At 35.4% G+C, this 23,072-nt stretch overlaps 3 protein-coding genes and 1 pseudogene across 11 annotated transcripts; 1 reads left to right on the top strand and 3 right to left on the bottom strand.

The window, feature by feature from the left end:
* Positions 1 to 105: 105 nt before the first annotated feature.
* LOC126676586 (uncharacterized) lies at positions 106 to 7,178 on the bottom strand. 4 transcript variants are annotated; one of them, XM_050370818.2, is made up of 9 exons: positions 6,895 to 7,178; positions 5,988 to 6,296; positions 3,830 to 5,826; positions 3,618 to 3,739; positions 1,533 to 3,359; positions 1,386 to 1,434; positions 1,056 to 1,306; positions 828 to 935; positions 106 to 722 (listed from the first exon to the last, which is right to left on the bottom strand). In XM_050370818.2, the coding sequence occupies exons 2-9, from the start codon at positions 6,178 to 6,180 to the stop codon at positions 500 to 502; spliced, it is 4,770 nt and encodes a 1,589-aa protein (XP_050226775.1). In that variant the 5' UTR covers positions 6,181 to 6,296; positions 6,895 to 7,178; the 3' UTR covers positions 106 to 499. The 4 variants fall into 4 exon arrangements, with proteins under 4 accessions (XP_050226775.1, XP_050226778.1, XP_050226777.1 ...); XM_050370821.2 differs by having other exon boundaries at positions 5,988 to 6,314; XM_050370820.2 differs by having other exon boundaries at positions 6,867 to 7,178.
* A 2,352-nt stretch (positions 7,179 to 9,530) lies between these two features.
* Positions 9,531 to 11,677, bottom strand: LOC126679608 (F-box protein CPR1-like). Its single transcript, XM_050374679.2, has 3 exons — positions 10,369 to 11,677; positions 9,957 to 10,031; positions 9,531 to 9,821 (listed from the first exon to the last, which is right to left on the bottom strand). The coding sequence occupies exons 1-2, from the start codon at positions 11,550 to 11,552 to the stop codon at positions 9,992 to 9,994; spliced, it is 1,224 nt and encodes a 407-aa protein (XP_050230636.1). The 5' UTR covers positions 11,553 to 11,677; the 3' UTR covers positions 9,531 to 9,821; positions 9,957 to 9,991.
* A 449-nt stretch (positions 11,678 to 12,126) lies between these two features.
* Positions 12,127 to 12,934, top strand: LOC126678961 (GTP-binding nuclear protein Ran-B1-like; annotated as a pseudogene).
* A 486-nt stretch (positions 12,935 to 13,420) lies between these two features.
* Positions 13,421 to 21,497, bottom strand: LOC126677215 (uncharacterized). 6 transcript variants are annotated; one of them, XM_050371729.2, is made up of 15 exons: positions 21,306 to 21,497; positions 21,096 to 21,237; positions 20,950 to 21,007; positions 19,125 to 20,628; positions 18,989 to 19,020; positions 18,133 to 18,265; positions 17,669 to 17,766; positions 16,767 to 16,811; positions 16,139 to 16,244; positions 15,651 to 15,777; positions 15,471 to 15,586; positions 14,780 to 14,856; positions 14,352 to 14,486; positions 14,112 to 14,180; positions 13,421 to 13,825 (listed from the first exon to the last, which is right to left on the bottom strand). In XM_050371729.2, the coding sequence occupies exons 2-15, from the start codon at positions 21,212 to 21,214 to the stop codon at positions 13,553 to 13,555; spliced, it is 2,892 nt and encodes a 963-aa protein (XP_050227686.1). In that variant the 5' UTR covers positions 21,215 to 21,237; positions 21,306 to 21,497; the 3' UTR covers positions 13,421 to 13,552. The 6 variants fall into 6 exon arrangements, with proteins under 6 accessions (XP_050227686.1, XP_050227687.1, XP_050227690.1 ...); XM_050371730.2 differs by having other exon boundaries at positions 21,096 to 21,243; XM_050371733.2 differs by having other exon boundaries at positions 19,125 to 20,600; positions 20,955 to 21,007; positions 21,306 to 21,496.
* Positions 21,498 to 23,072: the final 1,575 nt, after the last annotated feature.

The raw sequence follows: 23,072 nt of genomic DNA on the forward strand, positions 1-23,072 counted from the left end.
AGGTCCAAAACGCAATTAAAATGGTCTTCCAGCTTTTTACAATAAAGAAAGACCTGAAAAAGAGGTATAAGAAAAGAGAGAGAGAGACAATGGAAGCCACAGAAATAATAATATGTAAAAGCTACATTGATTCAACTATTTTTATGTAACAACCACTACAGAACATCCACAACTACTGATTTGATCCTCTTGCTCTATAAAAAGTTACATTTGAAAACTTCCCTATTCTCCTTGGAAATTTTTCATTAACATATACAACAAAACAATATATACTTTCTCAAAAATGACAACAATTCGGCCGTAATTTCAAAACTAATATGCGGCCTTGTTACTTCGAGTTTGATCTGTCCAGCTTTCCATTTAGCATTACTCTTCTTTCTTGCATTGGGGTGTTTCGAGTTAATGAAAAAGTTAGCAGGACCGCAAAAGTGACAGAACGATATGCACGTTGCAGATAAAAAGAGGATTCACCGATTCAGTTTTCTGTAAGTAGTTCGACTCATAGTGAAAGACATTGTACCCCCTCCGGTAGATAACATGGCATTGGAAATGCCATAACGTGCCTTTGGGGAATCGGTTTTGGAGCCGAAGAGGGTGATGCGGTTCCGGAGGCGTTCAACTGTCCCCGAACATGGAACTTGGCAAATCGGTTGATGACAGAAAACCTTTCTAGCTCCTGAAACTCTGCTCTTATGTCTACCACTGATGCTGACTTGTCCAATCTGCAGTATCAGAGAGTACACAAATTTAGGGGAACTGCTTTAATTGTTACAACCTCCTGTTCCTATTGTCAAAATGGTCTTATTACAGGCACAACTTGTTCATACCTTTGAAAAGCATTATCCATTTTCTGCGTTCTATCAATAAACTCTTCGACAATTCCCACAAACTGCTCGTCACCAATTTTTTCGGGAATTTTGAGCTTCTCAGAATTCCTAGACACACAATTGAAATCTAGTAAGTTTTTTATGAACAAAAACTCGCAGCAATAACTCTTTTTGTTTGTTGCCGAACCTAGTTCCTTAGAAGACATAAAGGAAGTAAGATACACTTACATGTTACGGTTGCTTACAAGCTTTAGATCATTTCTCATGCGATTAGCAAGGCTACATGTATCCCCCAGAGATAATCTAGAAATGAAGTACAATATGGTGCCATAATTGGACGCAGAGTCTGCAGACAAAATAGAATATGGTGCAACTGCAGGCCGAAACAATTGCTGCATAAGCTGTGTTGTCAATATAAGCCTTCTCTTTGACCGGTGCATTGGTTGTAGATTCTGAATAATTTCAGCTCCATCTTCTACCTGCACATTGAGTAGAAAGGAATTACAAACAGTTGACAGAGAGATATTAATTCCACAGTGCTTTTAAAGTAGAACGCACCTTCTCAGTCAGACGGTTTGTGGCTTGTGCCCAGTCTTGTTCTGCCACACTGCAAAAACAATACATGGTTATCTCGAGAGCAAAGGGTAAAAGGAATTGATACATCAATCTACGTACTAGACAATCATAAATGAATATCGGAAGCACCTGATATTTTGAAGCCTTATGGAATCTTGACTCACTTCTTTGTGCCAAGGTAGAAGGTCAAATGTCATAATTTTACGCTTATTTGGTCTCATAAAAGCCGCTTGATTGGCAACTTCTGAAGGCAATACATATTGGGAGGAAAGCTGCTGACTTGCTACCAAGGCAGCTGCTGTGCTCGGCCAAATCCTGCCACCTTGACCAACATCTACCCTTTCCAAAGGGGTGTCAAGATGCAAATCCGGAGAATGATTTCCCTGAGATGATAATTGTAGTGCGGCAGCTGAGGCAAGCCTAGCATCAAATGTTGATGCAATTTGTCCATTTCTAAGAGCCCCATACTGCTTAAACCAGGAGTGTGCCATTTGCAGATTAACATGGCCATGTTCTGTATGAGTAGAGAGCATATTGCTGCTGCTAGATTGAGCATGAGAGCCATTATAATCAAATCTGGCCATCTCCTGAGAAGGTCTGGATTGAAGAGCAGTTTGTGAAGAAGCTTTTGCAGTTAGGCCCTCCCTTGCTTCTGCCTGGAGGCTTACCATTTGACCATCCCCAGGTGGAAAAGAATTAGGTACTGAAGTTGAATTTGATCTACCGTCGATAGAGCTTCTGAACCCTGAAATATTATCATGCAACTGCTGTCCCCCAAAATCTGTAGACCGTTGAACGTCCAAAGCACCATCTCTGTCATTATTCATGGCTTGCATTTGGTGCAGAAGAGAGTAGTTCTGACGGCCATTATGTGAATGGCTGAAAAAGTCGCGATTTGTTCCAGAAAAAGCTTGAGCCATGTTACTGCTATCCCTTGCTTGATTATGGTCCTGCTCCTGCTGCAGAGAATCTAAAATTGGTTCTTGCCCTTGAGATGCACCATCTAACTGACGAGTGTCAAGTGCCTTAGATGATATTTGCTGTTGCAACATTTCTTTTCCAAGATGCTCTTCCCTTTGGACGAAGCCCTGCAAAGTAGAAGATGTACCAGCTTCCGATGATTTATATCCATCTTTTATGGAATTCTGATAGTAAGACCCATGTGGAGCCTGTGAAGTGCTTATAGTATTTGTAGGATCTATACCAAAAGGCTGTCTCTGGGTTGGCACATTTCTCCATACATTATATGACCTTGTTGAATTCTCACCCTGTTGAGACAAGCCTAACATGTTTAAAGGCTGAGATTTGGGTGAAGTATCCGACACTGGAGACTTCTGACTTTCAGCATTGTGGTGCATTTGTTGAGAAGTAACTTGCAATGCGGCTTGATTAAAAGGTGGAAATCCAGTGGTAGCACCAGGTAAGGCTGCTAGCGATGACTGAGAAGTAACAGGTACATTGGGTATGGGATGCATTAGAAGTTGACTTCTTGTGAGTGAAATAGTTGGTGATGACGGCACAACAGAGTTTCCCTGCATATTCATATATGGAGAAAAGCTTGTTTGTCCCACAGTACTAGTTTTATTATCCCAATGTGCTCTCTGAGCCAGGTCATGTGAAGGAGGTGAAGTCTGAAATGAAGATGGAGTTAACCAAGCCTGATTTCTCTCCCCTGACTCCGGGTTGACTTGTCTGGAATTCACATTGTTTATAGACTGTGGGAAACCTTGAGGAACAAAAGAGCTATTTGAGGTAAACTTTTGAGACGGAGGAGCCAACCTCAAATTAAAACCTTGGGAAGCAGAAGTTTGAGCATAGAGTTGAGCAACAGATGTATCACGTAAATCTGCTCCAGGAACTTCAGCCAATTGATTAGAGTTGGTGGTTACGGATTGTTTTATGCTGCTACCATCCTTCGACTGGTCAACCTTGTCGAGCAACTCAAGCATATGTTCACTGCCATGGTTATAATAGTCAATGATGCTGTTAGATCTATAAGCAGAAGAAACACATGGATAAATGTGAGATATAAACAGCTTCAAACTCAAATAATGGGATTTCAGAACTATATTTCTTTCCAAAATAGAAAGTAAGCATACAGAATGCCCTGTGGAACTTGTCAGTTATTAGCAACAATAATTGATTGAAAAAAATTAGAAAGGCTAACAATGTGCTCTATTTTTCCAATTCATAAAAAGTTTGCAATCCAACTACCTTGTCTGATAAGTGACATTTAAGTCACCAGGGAGAGCTGATCTACGAATAGCAATGGACGCATTAGAGCCATGATCACCTATAAAAGGTACCTCCTTTCCTTGAAAATCAGGTAAAGGCGCCTGTGAAGAAGACGGATTATGTCACTAAGTAACAATTGGAAAGAAGCGATCATATAAAGTACCCTTAACAAATATCAGAAGCTCAATCACCTTATCTACACTCGTTGGAGTAAGGTTACCAAAAATCTTAAACTGCTCAACATGCCCTTGCTCGTGACTACTAGAGCTTCTTGAGCAGTCATTAGAATTCTCTCTTTGCTGGTAGTTCTGCTGCATTTCATGTCTTTCACTGGCGCCTTCAAAAGAGTCATCACAAACATCAGGGCCACTATTCATCTGCTGTCGGGTCTTTGATATGTTCTTACTACCCCTGTTATCCAAAGAAATATCACTTGAGGATCCTTTCTGATGCTGTGCAGCACTTTGTGTTTGCTCAAACATCTGTCGAGACCATGCATTATCTGGAGGAATAATTGTTTGAACCTTATGACCACCTTCAACTGATGATTTATGCTGAGAGTTGTAATTCTCAATGGGTTCGCGAGAGCCATCCTGGCATATATTCTTTCTTTGTTCAACTGATAATTGAATTCCTGATTGCTGAAAGCCGGGGAAGCCAGAACTCATGCTGGCCTCTGTAATTATAGGAAAAGGTTTTGAATTAAAGGACAATGCACTCTGCAAGTTGTTTTCAAAGCAACCTGCAGGTTGCTTTTCACTGTCCACAAAGTTTGAAATTTGGTTATCGGTTGAGTGCTCAGTGTTCTGAAAAGTCAAGCCACTCCACTCTTCTTGTAACCCAGTATCACTGCTGGAAGCCTCTGCCACAGCAGACTGCATAAGTGCACTCCAGGTCCCACTCTGAATAGAAGGGAATGCATAAGATGAGTCTGGATGTTCCAATGTGCTGCTCAAACCTCCAGCACTTGTATCTGGGCAACTTCCTAAAGCATCCCAAATGTTGTCATCCATATTGTACAGAATCTTTGCCTCCATTGGGTCCAAAGGGACCAAACCCTGAGAATAACTAAGTTGTTTTGCTTGTTGAATTGCAGGCCAACCAGCTTGTTCATTTCTCCCACTATATTCCTTCGCTGTTGTAGCAACCTGTGGAGTATTACCCTCCTGAAGACTTCCTGGATAAGCCCCACTGTTTAGACCTTGAACAGAAACTTGTCCAAAATTATTTTTCATTTGAAGCTCCTGCTTAGATACCAAAACTCCTTGAGATAAGCCCACCAGGTCAGGAACAGCAGGCTGATCCCCAATATAGGAGTTGCCAAAGCCAGATGATTGCATCATGGACTTTTGTGCTTGACCACTAGCCTTGGCCAAAAAATTTGCAGAATCATGGGGTAGTCCTTGGAGATGGGGATACTGACTCATCATACCTCTAGTGCTAGAAATAGGAGTACCATATAAAGAGACATCAAGCTGCTGAGGTGTACGACCCATGGAACGCAAAGCCTGACCTTGCTCTTGGGAGAATATAACTTTATTCGGTATTCCTTGTGGAGCTGGAGAAGCACCTCGCTGCATCAAGTTCCGGTACATTTCTGATGCATCGTGAACGGGTGTTCCATTAATAAGAGGTGAAAACTGATTGCCGGTTGCCTGTCGAGAAATAGTAGAAAACTGGTTTAATGAGTTCTGTTGCCTCAAATCGCCTATATTCTGAAGCTGTTGCTGTCTCTGGTATTCTTGCAACTGTTTGAACATCATGTGCTGCTGCAGCAACTGCATGTCATTGAACCCAGGCTGCTGCATTGAGTGATTTTGAGGAGCACTCAGCTCTTGGTCTCTTGCAAATTGTTGGTGCCCTCTAAGAAAATTAATATCGTTAGAAGCTTCAGTAATCTCGGACCTTTCTGAATTTGTTGTCAAGGTGGGACTGTCTGCACACTCATTATCAGGTTGTGATCTAATAATAGGAAAGCCTTTAGAAGTCAGAATTTGCTGGTCATAGCAGGTGCTTTCACCAAGTATTGCTGGCTGGTTCTGCTTGGAGTGAAAATTCTGAAACCCAAGCAAACGTTCATTTGCATTCAACGGATTATTCAAGCTAAAACTTCTAGTATACTCTGGCCTCAGAGTCAACTGCGTATAGTGTTCTTTGAAAGGCTCAGAAACATGCACCTTTGCAGAATCTGCCAAAATAAATAATTTTGCATGAGTTTACACAAACATGAGATTCTTCACACTGCCATTAGTAATCGTAGTTTCACAAAATCAAAATCCTTTAACTAACTATAATGCACTATTTGGAGGCCACCCAGAGGATAGTATATGCGGTGCAAATTATTAATACCTAATTGCTGCAAGCTATAGTTCTTCAGACTGAAGTTTGGTAGTGATCCAATCTGTGCCGGCTTTCCAACCCACTGATTATAGTCAAGTACTGGCCAATTGCCACCAATAACTTCAGACAGATGCTGGCTCCGGGAAGAGTTGTCTAGCTCATACAGATGGTGGATGCCGTCTTCCAATTCGTTACCAGGCATTAAATATCAGAACACCAAAATCCTTCCTGCTAATTATTCACAATAAAAAGGAGGTCTAGCCATGTATAAATAAATATTCACTCACACCACCGCCAACAACGCCTCAAAGTTTCATCCTGCAAAATTCCATTGCACTGCAATCAAATTAAAAAATGCTAGAAAACAGATTGCATGCTGCAAAAGTAAACACCCAATAATTCAGACAAAAACATCATTATAACAACCTTACTGACAAGGCAGCAAAAGTGTATCAATAGCTGACAATTAAAGCAAACAGTCAAAGACCAAAAGAAAAATGAACAGATGCAATTTATTACTGAAAGGTTCTCAAAACGACCTGTAACTGAAGGTATAACTAATTTCAACTTTAAATGTAAATTAAAAGCAATTACACGCCAAGAAATGAAATTTAGTTTACCAAGTAACACAAAAAGGAAAAAAAAAATAGAAGTTCTTTTAAAGCTGAGGAATTTAAGACAACTAAAACTGCAAATTATAGAAACTTCACAAACAAAAGTACTTCAAAGCATAATAACAAGATATTTAATCAAATTAAAACTAAATTTAAAACCCTAAACAAACAAATAAAAGCTAATTCCTCTCCTCCCTCATAAAAACAAAGCCATTTTCAAGCTAATTGCACAACAATCAAGAACTCATACAAAACTAATACTAAATTTACTCACTTTCAGCTAAGAAAAAGGGCATAATTACCAAAAACCCAGATGAAGCTCCTGAAGAAGAGTGTAACCAATTTATGATCTCTGAACAAGTGTGAATTTAGGGTTCTTTTGACAAACAAGAAAGATAGGTAAAACGACTTGCCGTTTTAAAGATTACACACTGATCAAAACTAAATGTTTAATATTTGTTTCTCTTTACCAAGAAATGCTTAGCACACTAACTTTCTCTCTCTAAAAACGGTAGTGAGAGAAATTATTTTAGAAATTCAGACAAGAAGAGAAGAGTGATCGGTAGACAGATAACAGTGACTCACTGTCCTAATTTAATTATTTCAATAAATAAAAATTAGTAAAATTTAATTGTTTGCTTCCGCGTTAAGCTTGGAGCCGAGCCTTAGGTTTGGAGAGTGATAATTTCAAGAAATATTTCATGTAAGCGCGTGTTACTTTATAGCCGTTGGATTGAGATATTTAGAGAGGAGCGAGTAGTCATCTAAGGATGGAGAGTGGGTTTTCAGAAGAGTGGGTGGGTATGCTATTAGTGAAGGAGTGGAAAAAGTGGAAAAGAAAAGGGATATGCGGATTCCACGCGCTTTTTGCCACGCGTACAATTAAATTGCTTTTTCTTTTTTCTTTTAAAACTTTTTATATTTTGTTTATTATTGTTTTTGGGTGTTTTTACGAGTTAGTTTTGTTTTTGTAAATAATTTTCCCGCCGCCGCCGATTTAGCTATAATACTAATCGACCAATTTTTTGTTTTTCATTAACTGTATTTCTTTTTCCGCAGATTTACATAAATAGCTCAGATTTACAATATTTATTGTTGGGCTTCACTTTTGGCCCAAATATATGCATATTTTGTCAATTTTCATTTTTTTTATATTTGCATGTTATATAAAAGAAAACACAAATTAAAAATCTTCTTATTCTCATAGTAAGTTTTAATTGGAAGAAACGATTTTTTTATTGAAAATACAAATGTATTTATCGGTTTCAGAACCAAATAAAATTGAAAAATGGATGGAAAAATTGAATGACAGGCTGACAATTGAACAAATTAAAAAATAATATCAAAATGAATAGAAAAACAGTTGAAGATAATCGTTGATTATTGACGATCAAGATCGACTATTCCACTTGGCTTTGCCCTGATTATTACTATTGGTATAAACAAATCAAATTGAATGTTGTGACCTTTAAATATAACTTATAATCAAATTAATGCTAGTTTTTTCTTTTTGCACTAGTTATAATTTGGCCTATAAGTTAGGTTCTAGTCATTTATGCTATATGTGCTCTAATCTTACTCATTAGCTCCTAATACCAAAATTATATTTCATTTCATCAATTACTTAGTTCCTTTTTTGTTTAGATGAAGCTAACTACAAGTAAAAAATATAAAATAAATTTAACTTGATTGGAAATTTTCAAAAGATGATCCCACTCACATTAGCCTAATCGGGTTTAGAAGTGTCTTAAGCTAAGAATTTTCAGTTTGTAATGGGATTGGAAATTGGAATAAGACCAAGATACAAAATGGACATGTGCATGTGAATATAATAAAAGATGCACACGTATTTTACCACCTTTTATGAATATATACCAAAAACAAATACAAAGATCCTCTCCATATTTATTATAATGTTAGAAAAGATACACTATAAAAGTTACATCTTATAGCATTGCAAAGAAAAGTTAAAGGACAAGAAAAAAAAACAAATAAGATATAGAGAGATGATTTGGCTTGTGATATGGGAAATTGACTCAAGTTGAAATATAGGTGGAAAATGACATAAGAGTAATTGGGAAAAAAGATCAAGCATATGTTCTTTAAAGGGTACAAAGTTTTGACTCAAAATTCTTTCATGTAAAGAATTCATGGAGAAAGATAATATACTTATTGTACTTTTGTAATTGCAAATCAAGCCATGACTAAGACTCTCTTAAATACATTAATTCTATGAGAAAAACATCTAATAAATGTGCAACAAAAAAATAAATTCTAATATATTTCTCAGGTGTTTGTTGATGTTATAGATGCTCTTACCTTTTATTTGGTTCAATATAAAGTAGAGTCCATTTCATTTGCGGATGAATTCATGCAGTAATTCACTTGACATACTAATATGACTAATTATATAAAGCTTAAAAAATAAGGTTACTAAATGAATATATAAACTAAACACAGCTACATTCATCTAAAAATAAATTCCACATTATTTTATGAAATTCATTCAAACCAAAGGCATAATTATCATTAATCTCATCCAATTTTTTTCTTTTTCAAATAACAAGATAGAAGGAGAATTACCTTGTGAACTTTTAGATTTAAAGATAATGTCATTATTTATGATTAGTTTACACCTGAAATAGACAATGACCCTAAGGAACGCTTTCAGAGATGGTGATTATAAGTAATAGCACAGTTCAACCATTATGTCCTCTATAGCTTGCACATTGGTGATGAGCTTTTAGAAACAAAAACTCAATGGTACATGCCAAAACGTAAGCTGTATGGAAACTTTATACGATTAATATTTCGACAGATGTAAAATCTTTCAAATATTGTTCTGTCGTATCTGTATTTCAGCATTCCCGTTTCCATATACTTGGACAAAAATATACAGGTAGCTAAATATGCAAACATCAAGTACTATTCTAGGCTATAATGCATACCTCCAATATCATATCGTATAACTCCAACACCAGAGTAATCATACATATCCCAAATGGCATAGGTGAGTAAAGCAACATAATAGAAACAAGAAAAGTTCAAATCCAGCTACAGAATATACCAATTTTTAACCGTTACTTTTAATACATCCTATGAAAGTAACAAGAAAGTAAGAATATACCTATTTAAAAACAGATATTTAAATATAACACTGCTTTTAAAATGCAAAAAGTTGACCCTCCTTCATGCGACCAACTACAGCTTCATCCTACCAATTTCAGGCCTGCGAGAAACAAAGTCATGAAGACAAATGGAAATATGGACGTTGACTGTGTTTCCTAAGATGATCAATCAATGCAATCAATTTTGAAAACCGGGAAAAGCAGCCAAAAGTAGAAGAATAATAAAATCATATCACCTACTCTACAGTCAATGCTTGTCTGATCAATTTACTTATAAAATCAACTTGAAGTCCTTTGATAGGAACTCATCCCTGCAAAAACAAAAACATAACCAATCATAAGCACTTCTATACACAATATGCAAAAACTATTTCTTACATTGTCGCATCGTGATGAGCACGACGAGATAAAATTGAATCTTGATCTTAATTCAACAGAATCAACACTATAATATGCAATTCGACAATAACAGATTAAAGAAGCTAAAGAATCTATTAGAACAGTGTACTGCTTTTACACACAAAAACCTGAAGTATGCTCCAAATATATGCATTTTAGTGGTAACAAATTTAATAGCTATAGTAACCAACTACACTAAACTAATGTATATTAAAAAGCTCTTGAAAAGCTTATGCATATTGCAGTTACCTATTCTTCCTTCCCTTTCGTGGCCGAGCCTTCTTCGCAGTAGTTTCTTTCTTAACATTAACATTAAGAGGAACAAGGCTTCCAGAGAATACTTCAACTGTAAAGGGATCCACCACAGTATGAATCTCCACCTTTTTGACAGACTTTTCTTTTACACTGTACCAGAGTAAATTCTTATCCAGCAGCCCAAGTAAAATTTCATCACCGCTCTTTGAGAAAACTAATGTTCTCGTACATTTCAAAGATGGCACTACATTTGGTGTGAATGAAAACATTCTAGTCCAAGAACCCTTAACTCCATATTCCTTCATAGCCCAAATATCAAGACGACCAACTTTGTAGATAGCATATACAGATAGCCATTTCTCTACAGCTCCTAAACTGAGTAAAGGATTCTGACCCCCTACAGCAAGCTCAGGCCCAGGAACCTCCCTGAACTTCTCAACCCCCAGATCAAAAGCAACAATCAGGTCGGGATTTTGCAAAATCTTATTTCGAGCCACTAGCCAATGCAAAGAATCACCAACAAGCAAACCCATCTTTTGATCACTTCCGAGAACATACGACATTCCCGGAATGTTCTTCCACGAATTCAATTTATGACTATAAACCATAGTCTCAGTGTCAAAGTACGGCTCAACCAAACCAGCATACTGACCTAACCTAACCACTTTATAATCATCATTAACAGAATCATACCCAAATCCAAAAGCCCAAGCACCCCAAATCGATTTCCCCTTAACTTTAACATTAGCATCCATGATCAGATAGGGTAAAACATAGTGCTTCCTAGTGAATGGGTTCATTAACAAAGTCCCCCCAGTAGCATTTCCAAAGCATAACAAGCCATTACAAGAACCCACAATCCTAATATTAGGAGAATTAGCATTAAAAGTACCTTTGAAAGGGTAATCAAGTTCATGGAAGGTTAAAGCATTGCCTTGCAGTGCATTGCTGAGAGAATCGAAGCTTGCCCAGTAGAGGAAATCGGGATTGGGATCTGTTAAAATGAGACTGAGAGTGGATTTAGTTTGCAATGAGTTTTTCAAATGTGTTTTGATGAAAATTGGGCCGTCGATTAGAGCACACCATGACTTTGATACGGACCTGAAGCGGAAGAGACACTCGACCGGAAGTCTGACTAGTATTTCGGTGAGGATATGCTGTGGGAAAGTTTCCTCCATTCTTGGATTTTGGGTTAGGGTTTTGAAGGAGTATGGAAGTGAGAAATAGACGACGAGGATTTTGGATTAGGATTTTGAAGAATTAATGACGTGGATGGATTTGGAAAACAAAATTGTATGGATTTGAAAGAAAATGAATGAATGCCACATTAACATTTATGTATTTGGAAGAAAAAAAAGAAGTTGGATGTATATTTATGATAAATTTTAAAAAATATATGTGAACTTGGTGAATTTTTATAACATTAATCCATAAAATATAATGAACCCGTGAATGTCGGAATAGTGTTTATTCCGGTATTTTTTTAACGAAAAATTATTTGGTGTTTAGAATCGGAAAAAATGATAGCTCATAATTTAAACTGTCAAAATTAAAATTTTGTATTAAAATAGCAAAACAATTTAAAATTAATAATTTTTAAAACAATTAAGTCTTTTTAGTTTGAGATATATTATTAAGAGAAAATGTTAGCTTCAGTTTAAAGTTAAGGTGCTGCAACCTCAAGCTATCTCTCCCATATATAAAATCGTCTCCCCACTTCTTTTTTCTTTCTCACATCACATCCACCCAAAAAAGAAATTGAAGCAATGGCTTTACCGAATCAACAAACTGTGGATTATCCTAGCTTCAAGGTTGTTATTGTTGGCGATGGCGGCACTGGAAAGACAACATTTGTGAAGAGGCATTTGACAGGGGAGTTTGAGAAAAAGTATGAACCAACTATTGGTGTAAAGTTCATCCACTTGATTTCTTTACAAACTGTGGAAAGATTCGATTCTATTGTTGGAATACGGCTGGAAAAGAGAGAATTGGTGGTCTCAGAGATGGTTACTACATACATAGAAAATGTGCTATCATAATGTTCGATGTTACAGCGCGCTTGACTTACAAAAACGTTCCTACATGGTACCGTGATCTCTGCAGAGTGTGCGAGAACATTTCCATTGTTCTTTGCGGAAACAAAGTTGATGTAAAGAACAGGCAAGTAAAGGGTAAGCAGGTCACGTTTCACCGGAAGAAGAATCTCCAGTACTATGAAATATCTGCCAAGAGCAACTATAATTTTGAGAAACCTTTCTTATACCTTGCCAGGAAACTTGCTGGAGATCTTAACCTTCATTTTGTTGGAAGTCCTGCTCTTGCTCCTCCAAAAGTACATATGGATTTTGTTCAACAGCAACTGCACGAGCAGGAGCTTCTCCAAGCAGCTGTTCAGCCTCTCCCTGATGATGACGATGACGCATTTGATTAGAGGACTTGAGTGCTAGAAGGCTCATCTTTTTTAGTTCTTTTATAGTTCTCTATTTGATTAGATTGTACCTTATAGGATTCTTTACTTAAACGATATTTGGGATATGGTGCTTGTACATTGTAGAGTGATTTGGAGTTGCGGATTATGTTGGATGTATTTCTAATAGCAGCATTTGTGATAAATTTTGGAATTTGAAAGTGAAAGTATGAGCATCTATCCAGGATTATATTACAAAAAAAAAGATATATTATTAATTTTTGCTGTAGTATCAAATACTGACTTTGTTTAAATATTGAGAACAATTGAATAAAAAATCTGTCAAAATTGAACATGCCAAAAGTAAGTTAAAACAAATATTAGGTATTCCACAAAATTATCAAATATTGCTATTACAGTAAGAAAAATATTAAAAGTTAATTTAAGATTACATGTACTTTATATTGTTCTTGTTGTTGTTTTCAGTTGCATTATTTAATTTTATTGCTTCTCAAAAAGCTCAAATTGTAAGTTTTACAAGGTTTATCATAAAGAAAAAATACTTACATATACTCTCTCATGGACAAAAGTCACGAAATTAATCTATTGACACGTCATTAAACGATTGGATTTCCAATCTAATTAATTATATCACATTATTAATATGCAAGGTAAAAGTTGATATAAAAGTTGCAATTTTTTTATGATTGCCTTTGGAAATGATACAAGTTTTTAAATAAGAGAAAATATAAATATCCTTGTTAAATCAAACTACTGTCTTAACCATAGCTGATAATCTTCTCCTTTATCAACAAACTTTTGCCAGCTTCCTTCCAGATTGTTTTCCTTTGATGGGTTCCAATCAAATTGTCCAAGCTTCATCACTAGTGTATCACCAATCTGTGCAACATAACCTTCATTGTTGGCATGGTATATCTTGACTGAACTCCGACAATGGATTCCTGCCCGTCTTCTAGCCTCGACAAGCTCCGTGATTATTTCTCGGATTCCAAAATCATAGAAATGATCATAGAAGATCACAGGCTGGAAAATTAGGAAGATTATTCATGTTACGCAATCGAATGTGTTTGCTTCTTTTCATTCCCATTTATGAAATTTAAAGTTCCGAAACTTAAATTTATAGCATATTTTTATAAAAGATGACATTTCGTCATTTCTTATTTCAGCGTTTCTGTTTCTACACAGCATAGCTTTTCTTAAATGCTTCTACGTGGGTGTGTCAGTGACATGAAATACAAGAGCGAAAAAATTACGGATACATCTTTAAGAAGTACTTGGCTATCCTAATGAGTTAGAAAGTAGAACTAACCGTTCCGGGATGGGTCAAAATATACGCATATCCCTGTGCCAGTTTATCTCGTGGGAACGGCCAGTGTCCCTGACCAAAATGAAAGCAAGTTTGTTCATTTCGCTCCAAATTAGAGACAACACAATAGCTAAAAGTATATGCAAAATATAGAAACAGAGAGCAATGTGAATTCAGTTACTCAATACACTTTACAATTATTTTGTTCGTGAGTAAGCATGCGTGCAAAGAAGAGAGATGAACCTGTGTCGATCCTGTATCATGGTTCTCTAAAAATGTGACAGCACGTGAAGCCCACCATCCCATCACTCCTGTTGGTTTTCCTTGAGGATCTATTAACCTCCAATATTGGTTATGCAGAGCAGAATGGAGAATTCCCTGAGAGAAAAAAAAATGACATGTTTTGTGAATTTATAGTTGGAAGCCTTATAGAGAGATAGAGTTATCAATATTACAATCCTATATCATGGTTCGGTGGTTTTTGTCTATTCGATTCGGTCTTTTTATTTGGTTTGCACTAAATGAATTGAATTTTTTTTACATCCAAAACTAAACCGAGCTAAAAAAACTAAATATTTTTATATTACTGAAACGAAGATATCGGTTCAGTTCAGTTATTTAGGGTGGTTCGATTTTTCCACACCCCCTACTGGCTACAATCCCAAAAATACCTTTGTTGTGACATCAAATGCTGAGGAAGTACCACTGGTGGCGTTGATCCAATTGATTATCCTTTGCCGATGAGCATCTAATACATGAGCGAGCTTAGCTTAGTACGAAAAAAAGATTTACCCCAAAGCAACAAAGACGCCCACTCTAAATCATATCAAGCAACCAAGAGATGGAAAAAGTACAGCAGCAATAGACTGTGAATGTAAATACAAGAGAAATTCTTGAATGAAACCAAAATGAACATTCTTTAAGCTGTGCACAATAGAGGATCTTGGACTACAGTTTGTAGAAAATAGTACCGATAAGTTGGCTAGTTTATGTTTCAGTTAGTCCCATAAACACTTTTATTTCTGATCCTCTTAAGTTTCAGTTAGTCTTAACCGCATACAGGCAAAAATTTCATTCCCTACATTTAGATGAACATCTATTCTCTAATAGAAAACAAGTGAAACAATCAGATAGAAGATCTTTGCCGAAATCAGAGTTTTATTTATTTGAGGGTCACATCGTTGAATAAATAGATTTTTGTAATTACGAGGGACAGATAAAAAAATGTAAGGTGCACTCGGCAACAGAGGTTGAACATCGTGATGGAAGAAAAACACAATGATTTAGTCTAGAAAAAAGAACTTATCATCCGTAATTTTGCCACTAAAAGGTCAGCTATGCTTATAGGTATGAGTAGAGTACCTTGATTGTAACACAGGCTACCATGTTCATAAGCTAAACTATCCCAGTATTCTCCTATAGAAAATGCAGGATTTGAAGCCTCAATATATTCTTTGACATATGTACCTGAGAAACCTCTGCAAACAACAAAAACAGTGATTTGGAAATACATTAGAAAATCAAAGAACAGTGAATATTTACCTTACAAAATCAAGCCGCCACCCATCATAACCAATATGATTTCTAAGCCAATTTAGCCATTCCTTTACGTCTTTTCTTACAAATTCTTGAGAATGATCAATATTAGGAGCTGCATGGAAGATATCACCTGCATAGAATTTGATATTTTTTCATCTCAAAGGTAAATATTATGGAGGAGACGAGATGAACTAAATAGTGAGTAGATTTAGTGTTTCTGGCTAAAAAGTGGTCTGTAGGAAGAAGCTGAAAAGTTGGAATCCAGTACAGGATATGATCTCTGCTCCATCTATAAATTTATACCCTTCATTTGCATGTAAATTACTCAAATGAGCTACACGCTACCAACAAAAGAGAGTGCCATGACAATATGAAAAGATCACTATACTATCAAAGGGTAGGAAAAAAGAACTGTGTCGTTGTTCTAAATGATTATAGTTCTTCAATATATCTGTTTTTTCTGTGATCAAAATCAATATCATGAAACGTACCACTTGAAGGATTTCCACGACCCTGGAAATTTGGATCATCACAAACAATTGCTTCAGGTCCCCATGCAAGTTTTCCTCCAAATATATTCCATACACCATTTGAACTCTGAAATCACAGAAAAATATTTTATTTATCATGTGGAGGTAAATTGATGCTTTGAGATGTGCCTTGAAGAAGATTTAGTCTACTCTGCAGATATACTTAGTAGATTAGGCATACATATCAGGTGCGAACTGTGCGACAACTTTCAATTTACTCGCAGTAAAAATTGAAATTTAGATCGGCATTGATTGAAATATAGCACAAAAAGAGGTGACCCATAGAAATAACAGTAATATCATTTTGGCACAGCAAACTTTCCAAGATAGTTTGCAAGTTGGAAACAAAAATCTCTTTGTTGGCTAAATGAAATTAATGCGGACCATAATACCTAAGTCGTGAACGTAAGTATCTATTAATAAAGCATCCACCATGTTACAGATATTCTGTCAACTATCAAGAGGAGAAAAGAAGAGTATATAATACTGTAAGTAAACGCTCATGATACTGGGTAAAGTTCAAATAACAAAAAGTTCAAGAATAGAATGGTACTAATAAAAAATTCAGAGCAATAAGGACATGATTTACCTGTTTGTGCGCACACCGATGATTAAGCACAACATCTCCCAAGACCTATATAAAAGAGTGAAACATTTATCAATCTACTAAGCATAAAAGACAACTGGATAGCATCTCTTCAAGTCAAAGACTTCAAACAAAGATCATATCCTCTACATGAGAGTTCAATCATGCACAGAAATGGACTACTGGCAAAAACAACCTAGTATTTGCATATTGATTGACTGCAGAAAAGCAATACATTTCCAGCCTCAAGAACAGAAAGGTAAAAGGGGACGATGTTCCACCAGAAATGCATAAATGCATAAATGCAAATTGTGAAGATAAGGAGATTCTACTGCAGAAAATATGGCCATATGATTGACTCAAAAGAGAAGTGTAACTTTTTCAGGATACCTATAACAGTAAGAAGGAATAAAAACAATATAGCAACATGCTTTTTACGCACAGGCGGGCCTATGGCTATAAAAGGGGGGTCTTTATTGACAAGCTTACCCGAGCCAAATGCAAATAAAATGATAAAAGCAACAGTAATTTCAGTTTATTTTGGATATCATTAGAATAGCATCAGTTCAATTTCCTGTATTTTCCTTGTTTTCTTAGGTTTGCCAAAGCAAGAAGATGGAAGTTTTCATTACAGTTTGCCAATAGAAAAGCTGCTTCACGATCCCGTCTAATAGATTTCAACACACTGCATTATTCTTCTTAATAACAGTTCAAGTCATGAGTGGCATATTTAAAAGCGACATTTTTTATTAGAAGTTATGAATTTCTAAACCATCCAGGATTCCAATCAACAAAGCAATGTAATCCAAAAAATCTCCAAGCTCACTTAAATTAAATTTTAAATATTAAACATTGAAGTGTCAGAGGCAAAACAATTGCACATTAATTCAAAAAACTAAACCTACCAAAATATCATGAGAATGCATTTCCTTTATACAGTGTTTCAATTCTTCCTCAGAGCCATAAGCCGAGTTCAAGTTGTAGAGATCCGACGGCATATAACCTGCACATTTATCAATAACGTCTATGAAGTTTAATACTCCATTTTGCTGAAAACAAACATCCGCCATTAGTTATAATTTAAACATTAATGTATGCACGAGAAAAGTAGAACATTAGTGGTACTAAAAGCTTAATAGAGCAGAAGGCGATTGCTTAGACATAAGAATAATCATTTGCAAAATTCATACAATGATACAACAGTTCTAAGACATTAATCCAATGTGCAATTTTGCAAAAGTCTGCATCAAAATAAGGAATAAAGTTCATATAATGAACATTTCATTTTCATAGATGAAGCGTTATCGTGTCTGAATATATTTAAGAAGAGATTCATATAATAGAAAACACATAAATAATTTAGACAAACCTTGAGGAGCAACTGATTGTGTGGGTGGTGGGAGCCATACTGCCGTCACTCCACATTGAGATAAATCAGCAGCTTTAGGAGCTAAATCCATATACCACTGTCTTCTGCAGCTTTCCCAATTGAAACCTTGAAACTTTAAGAGTAATAAATTATGATAAGGACAAAATAAATATGCACTAGACATACATGAAGGAAGTATAAATAATGCAATTAACTTGAGAAGTTATAATTCCATATAATCCTTATACAAAGAACTGGAGTAGGTTTGTTCAGAACACTCAGAAATGCCAAGTTTCCTAGAGTAGACCAACGCCAGTATACGCTAAAGCCAATTCTTAAATAGAACTTGTCTACAATCATATAACAATTTGTGGATAATTTGAAGTCTTAATATAAGTGCCTGTAATGTAAAAATACTAAATAATGGGTTCTTATGACAATAAAGAACACAACAATTAGTATTTGACTTCATGCACTAAGGAACATAAACGCCGGCATTGAATGTTAATCAATAAAATAGGAATCAGAACACCAAACAATGCATATCTAGCATAGAAGGTTTTCCACCCTGCATTCATTATAATTTCTACGTGCCATTAATTCTACTAAGATATGGTCATCAAGCAAAATGGACCAATGATCTCTTCAGGAAACCTATTTACAGACTAATAAGTGCTACATGACATATAACAAATCTTTATAATTACCCTGAGATAAGAGAAATAATAGGTGTTTATGCATTTAATCGCAAAATTACATAAAAAGAGAGAGCCACATTTGTAGTATACAACATTTTTACAAAGAGAAAGAAATCCAAATATAGTAGTCATTTCTTAATTCTAATCAATATACTTACCACAATCTCACGCCCTGTTCCAGTTCCTGGTTCTGCAACGAAAACCAGTTTTGTTGAGTCAGGTACAAGCATATTTTGCTTCTAGAACTACATTATGTGGAAAAGGAGTATATTACTGGAAGGAAAAAAAACTGACCCAATTTTGTTTGTTCTGGGGTTCTTTGCCATTGTATTGTCTTCCGTTGGAGAACACGTTCTAAGGACTTCCTCTTCTTCTCTATCGTTTCTTTCTCAGTTACATGATCAATTAGTGTGTCCCCTTCCTTTGGCTTTTCTTGAGCAATTGACCATACTTCATTAGGTTTGGGCAAATCCAAATGTCTGAATTTTGATATCAATGCGTCAGATACATTAGTTTTCTTTGGTGGAAACTTGGGACGAATAGTCCCGATCCTTCTTGCCATCCATTGAGGCATCTCTCTTCGAGGACCATCACTCAAAAGCTTCCATTTCTGTGAATCATCATCAGTCAAAAGATCTATGCGCCCACCATTAACTATGTAGATAGTGTCTTCATCCTTTTCATCATCTAAAAATAGTGACTCTGCCATTTCTGCTCTCTGCCTCCACATTTTTGAAGCGGATTCAGAGGCCCTTAATGATCTATGCAATGATTCACACCTCTTCATGTAAGCATTTTCTCTTGAATACGCTGTTTCTTTAGCAGCTTCAATAATCGCCTTTATGCTTTCTATTTCAGACTTAAAAGCCCTTGATGCTGCCTTCTTTTTTTCTGCAGCATCCTTCTTCATTTTCTCCAGCAAAGAGTTAATGTTTTCTTCCTGCTGGGTAGCCTTTTTCCTGTTTGTCTCCTGAAATTCAAGCAAAGCTTTCTCAGCATCATTGGCTCGGACTTCATAGGCTTTAGCTTGTGATCGAACCTGGTCCAATTCCGCCTTCAACTTATCAACCTGACTTCTTGTTACTAACAACTGAGATTCTAAACCATTTACAACACCTTCTAATCTAATATTCTCTAACTTCATGGAAGCAATCTCATCAACTGGATTAATACCATCAGAAAAGATAGCCACTGCTTTTGCTGCATGGTCACCAGCTTTTTCTGCCACATCAAGGGCCTTCGCTATAGCATCTTTTGACTGTTCAACAATTGAAAGTATAGTATCTTCAGTTGCATTCCTGATTTTCTCTTCAATCTGAAACGCTGCTTCAGCAACAGTAGTTTCAGCAGCAGCTACCCTCATTTGAGCATCTTCTAGAATATGAGATGTTGCTTGCTGAAAAGCAGTTTCCGCCAACTTTTCAACTTGCACTGCAAGCTCAAGAGCATCTTGCTTTGCAAGAACCAGCCTAGATTCTAAAGTGAACTTCTCTTCTACTGTCTCCTGCAGCTTCTGATGGAACAGTGATTTAGCTGCCTCAAGTTCTGAAACTGCCAATTCCTTGTCATGCACTATGGTAGCAGCATACTCTTGCTGCTTAGCCTCAGATCTAGCCAACTCTTCGAGTAACTGATCTCTTTCTTTCTCAAGTGCTTGGTGTTTGGATCGGGCCTCAGAAAGAGCCATCTTAGCAGCAATTAACTCATTTTCTTCATCCTCCAACACTTGAGCTCTTTGAGATGAAAGATCATCTCCACTGTTGACCACACCTGTGAATGTAGCATTTGAATCGTCCTGCTTTTGAAATCTAACAGTCATAAGTCGCTATGCTGGCTCAGCTTTCTTACTATAGTAATCAAACTCCCAAACTCTAGAATCTCGTTTCAAAAACATAAGAACACTGGATTCCAAAAATTATCCTATGGATTCTACTTGCATAAAGAGTACTAACAATAATCGAGCATTCGATTCATTTGTACCAAATATTCGATAGATTATTTGATGCAATTTTACCCTTTATGCAACAGGCTCAAAAGTCGTAAAAGAAATTAAAACAAAATAATCTTTCAAACTAAGCATAATTCTACAATGCAGTTTGATAATAAATAAAATGCTTACTGTACTTGATAAAACAACAGGTTTCTGTTTACAATGCCAGTGGCCATTATACAATCTCCTGCCAAGAACCAAATGAGAACTTAAATTAGCAATCATGATCTAAACAAGAAAATTGCAATTCCAGAATTTAGATTCAACTATCAAACCTTGTCCGTGGAAAGATCTTAGGATTGTGAAGCAGACAATAATTTGAAACATTTTTATGAAGCAAATGAAAGGTGGAGGTGGAGTGCATAGCAGAAGCAGCCAGGAAAATGGCTCCCATTTTCCAATCAATTCAAATCAATGCTGAAACTAAGATGAGTTCAAAAATCAATACATGGGCAAGAAGATGATCATTGAAAAAAAATGCTGACCTGAATGAATAATGGATGATTGAATTTATGAAAGAATCATTGAAGAAATTTGAAAATGAAGGAAATGTCATCAATTTGTAGCTTTTAATGGAGCTTCTGGGGATTGCAGATTCACTTTCTTCTAACACTTCTCACCCTTTTTTTAATTTTTAAGGAATCCTTTAATTAACTTTAAGGACACTTTTAGATCCTTGTATTATTATATTCTTTTGAGTTAGATCCGTCCACTACAGTTTATATACATTGAGCCTTTCCACTTGTAATTTTATGGATATAGATTTTTTCAATATCTGAGAAAAATACAATAAAGATTAAAATTGCAATTAACAATTTAGATCAAGTCAATCTGCCAAAAACAATTTACAAAATATTTTTAAAATGGATTTAAAATCATAACCCTCACTTTTTCTTCTTTAAAAACTTTTATCATGTAACTAACTTTGCATACATATATAAATACTTTTTAATTATTAGGGCCAATATGTTATTTTCGATAATTATGGAGTAGAAATTGTCGATTTTTATTATGTCGAACGGGATTGGTTTGTTTAAGAAATATAAAATGAAGGCCAAATTTGTCAATAAAAAAGTGTATGGGTTTGTCACGGTAGTCACGTAATGATAGAGGTTAAAGCAAAGGAACTTTTATTAGTTGATAATGATATGGGGAAAAGGTAGCTGGAAAGTTGGATAAACATTGTGTTCCCCGTACCATCTTGCTCGAATGCTCCTCGTCGTGGACGGGCCTACCGTCCACGTTAAATGATTATAGCAAATATAATTATTTTTTTAATATTTATTTATATGAATTCGGCTGTATACTCAATTGAAAAAGATGACAAATTCAAAACTATAAATAAATATTAGAATATAAAACAAAATTTACTTCCTCCGTTTAATTTACAATCCATTTTATCTTTATCACACAGTTTAAAAAAATATAATTATTATTATAAATTTTATAGTTTTTTTTTTACTTTTTTTAACATACTTTTATTTAAATATAAAAACTAATAAAATGTTAATTTGGTTTGGTTAGATTTAAACATGAAATAAATTCATTTTATGGTTTGGTTAGGTTTAAAAATAAAAAAAGTCAAGTACTAAAAAGAAGAAATTAATCAAATTAATTGATTTATTCCGATACAATTTGAAAGTTTAATTTAAAATAGTGGGTTACCTTTAGTTTGCAAATCAGAATGCAAACCATATGCAATATAAAGGCTGTTACAATTGATGGTAAATTAATCAACAGATAAGGTTAAAGAAGCTGCGATCTGACAGCCATTTCTTAAAAACGGTTTATAAGTGCGTGAAGCTGGTAATTAACGAGACGCCATTTAAAGAAAAGAGATTACTAAATGACACGTGTCGTCCATCCGTCATTATAGAAATTAATCTGACATTTCGTATCATTCTTCCAATATATATCTCTATAAGCAACGGGAACAAATAAATCGCTTGAAATAATAATTACTTTATAGTTATAGAATCAAGAAAATTCTCATATTCATTTTTCTGATCCTATTAGAGTTCACTCATCGTTTTAAAATTGTAGATGAAGTTGAAATAATTGAAGATTGTATTTTGACATCATATGACTTGTTTTAACTATTTTTATTGTTTATAATTGCATCTCGATTTACTTAAGATCATGTTAGTATTTTGTTTATTCAAATCTTTAAAATCTTTGTTATTTGAAGATTTTTATATATGAACTAATTATATGTTAAATGTTAAAACTATACTATTCAATTACATAGTAAT

The sequence above is a fragment of the Mercurialis annua genome, linkage group LG4 (genome assembly GCF_937616625.2).
Source record: "Mercurialis annua linkage group LG4, ddMerAnnu1.2, whole genome shotgun sequence".
NCBI classification, from domain to species: domain Eukaryota; kingdom Viridiplantae; phylum Streptophyta; class Magnoliopsida; order Malpighiales; family Euphorbiaceae; genus Mercurialis; species Mercurialis annua.

Bases quoted from the DNA above. Each gene is read 5' to 3' on its own strand.
- LOC126676586 (XM_050370818.2), bottom strand. From the start codon at position 6,180: ATGCCTGGTAACGAATTGGAAGACGGCATCCACCATCTGTATGAGCTA. The intron at 3,740-3,829 runs GTGATTGAGCTT...TCTTCTTCACAG, and splicing joins CTCCAACGAGTGTAGATAAG to GCGCCTTTACCTGATTTTCA. The intron at 1,435-1,532 runs GTGCTTCCGATA...TTGTTTTTGCAG, and splicing joins ATAAGGCTTCAAAATATCAG to TGTGGCAGAACAAGACTGGG.
- LOC126679608 (XM_050374679.2), bottom strand. From the start codon at position 11,552: ATGGAGGAAACTTTCCCACAGCATATCCTCACCGAAATACTAGTCAGA. The intron at 10,032-10,368 runs GTAACTGCAATA...TTGTTTTTGCAG, and splicing joins CGAAAGGGAAGGAAGAATAG to GGATGAGTTCCTATCAAAGG.
- LOC126677215 (XM_050371729.2), bottom strand. From the start codon at position 21,214: ATGGGAGCCATTTTCCTGGCTGCTTCTGCTATGCACTCCACCTCCACC. The intron at 19,021-19,124 runs GTCAGTTTTTTT...TTTTCGTTGCAG, and splicing joins CCCAGAACAAACAAAATTGG to AACCAGGAACTGGAACAGGG. The intron at 16,812-17,668 runs GTAGGTTTAGTT...TCTTTTATATAG, and splicing joins TGCATTCTCATGATATTTTG to GTCTTGGGAGATGTTGTGCT.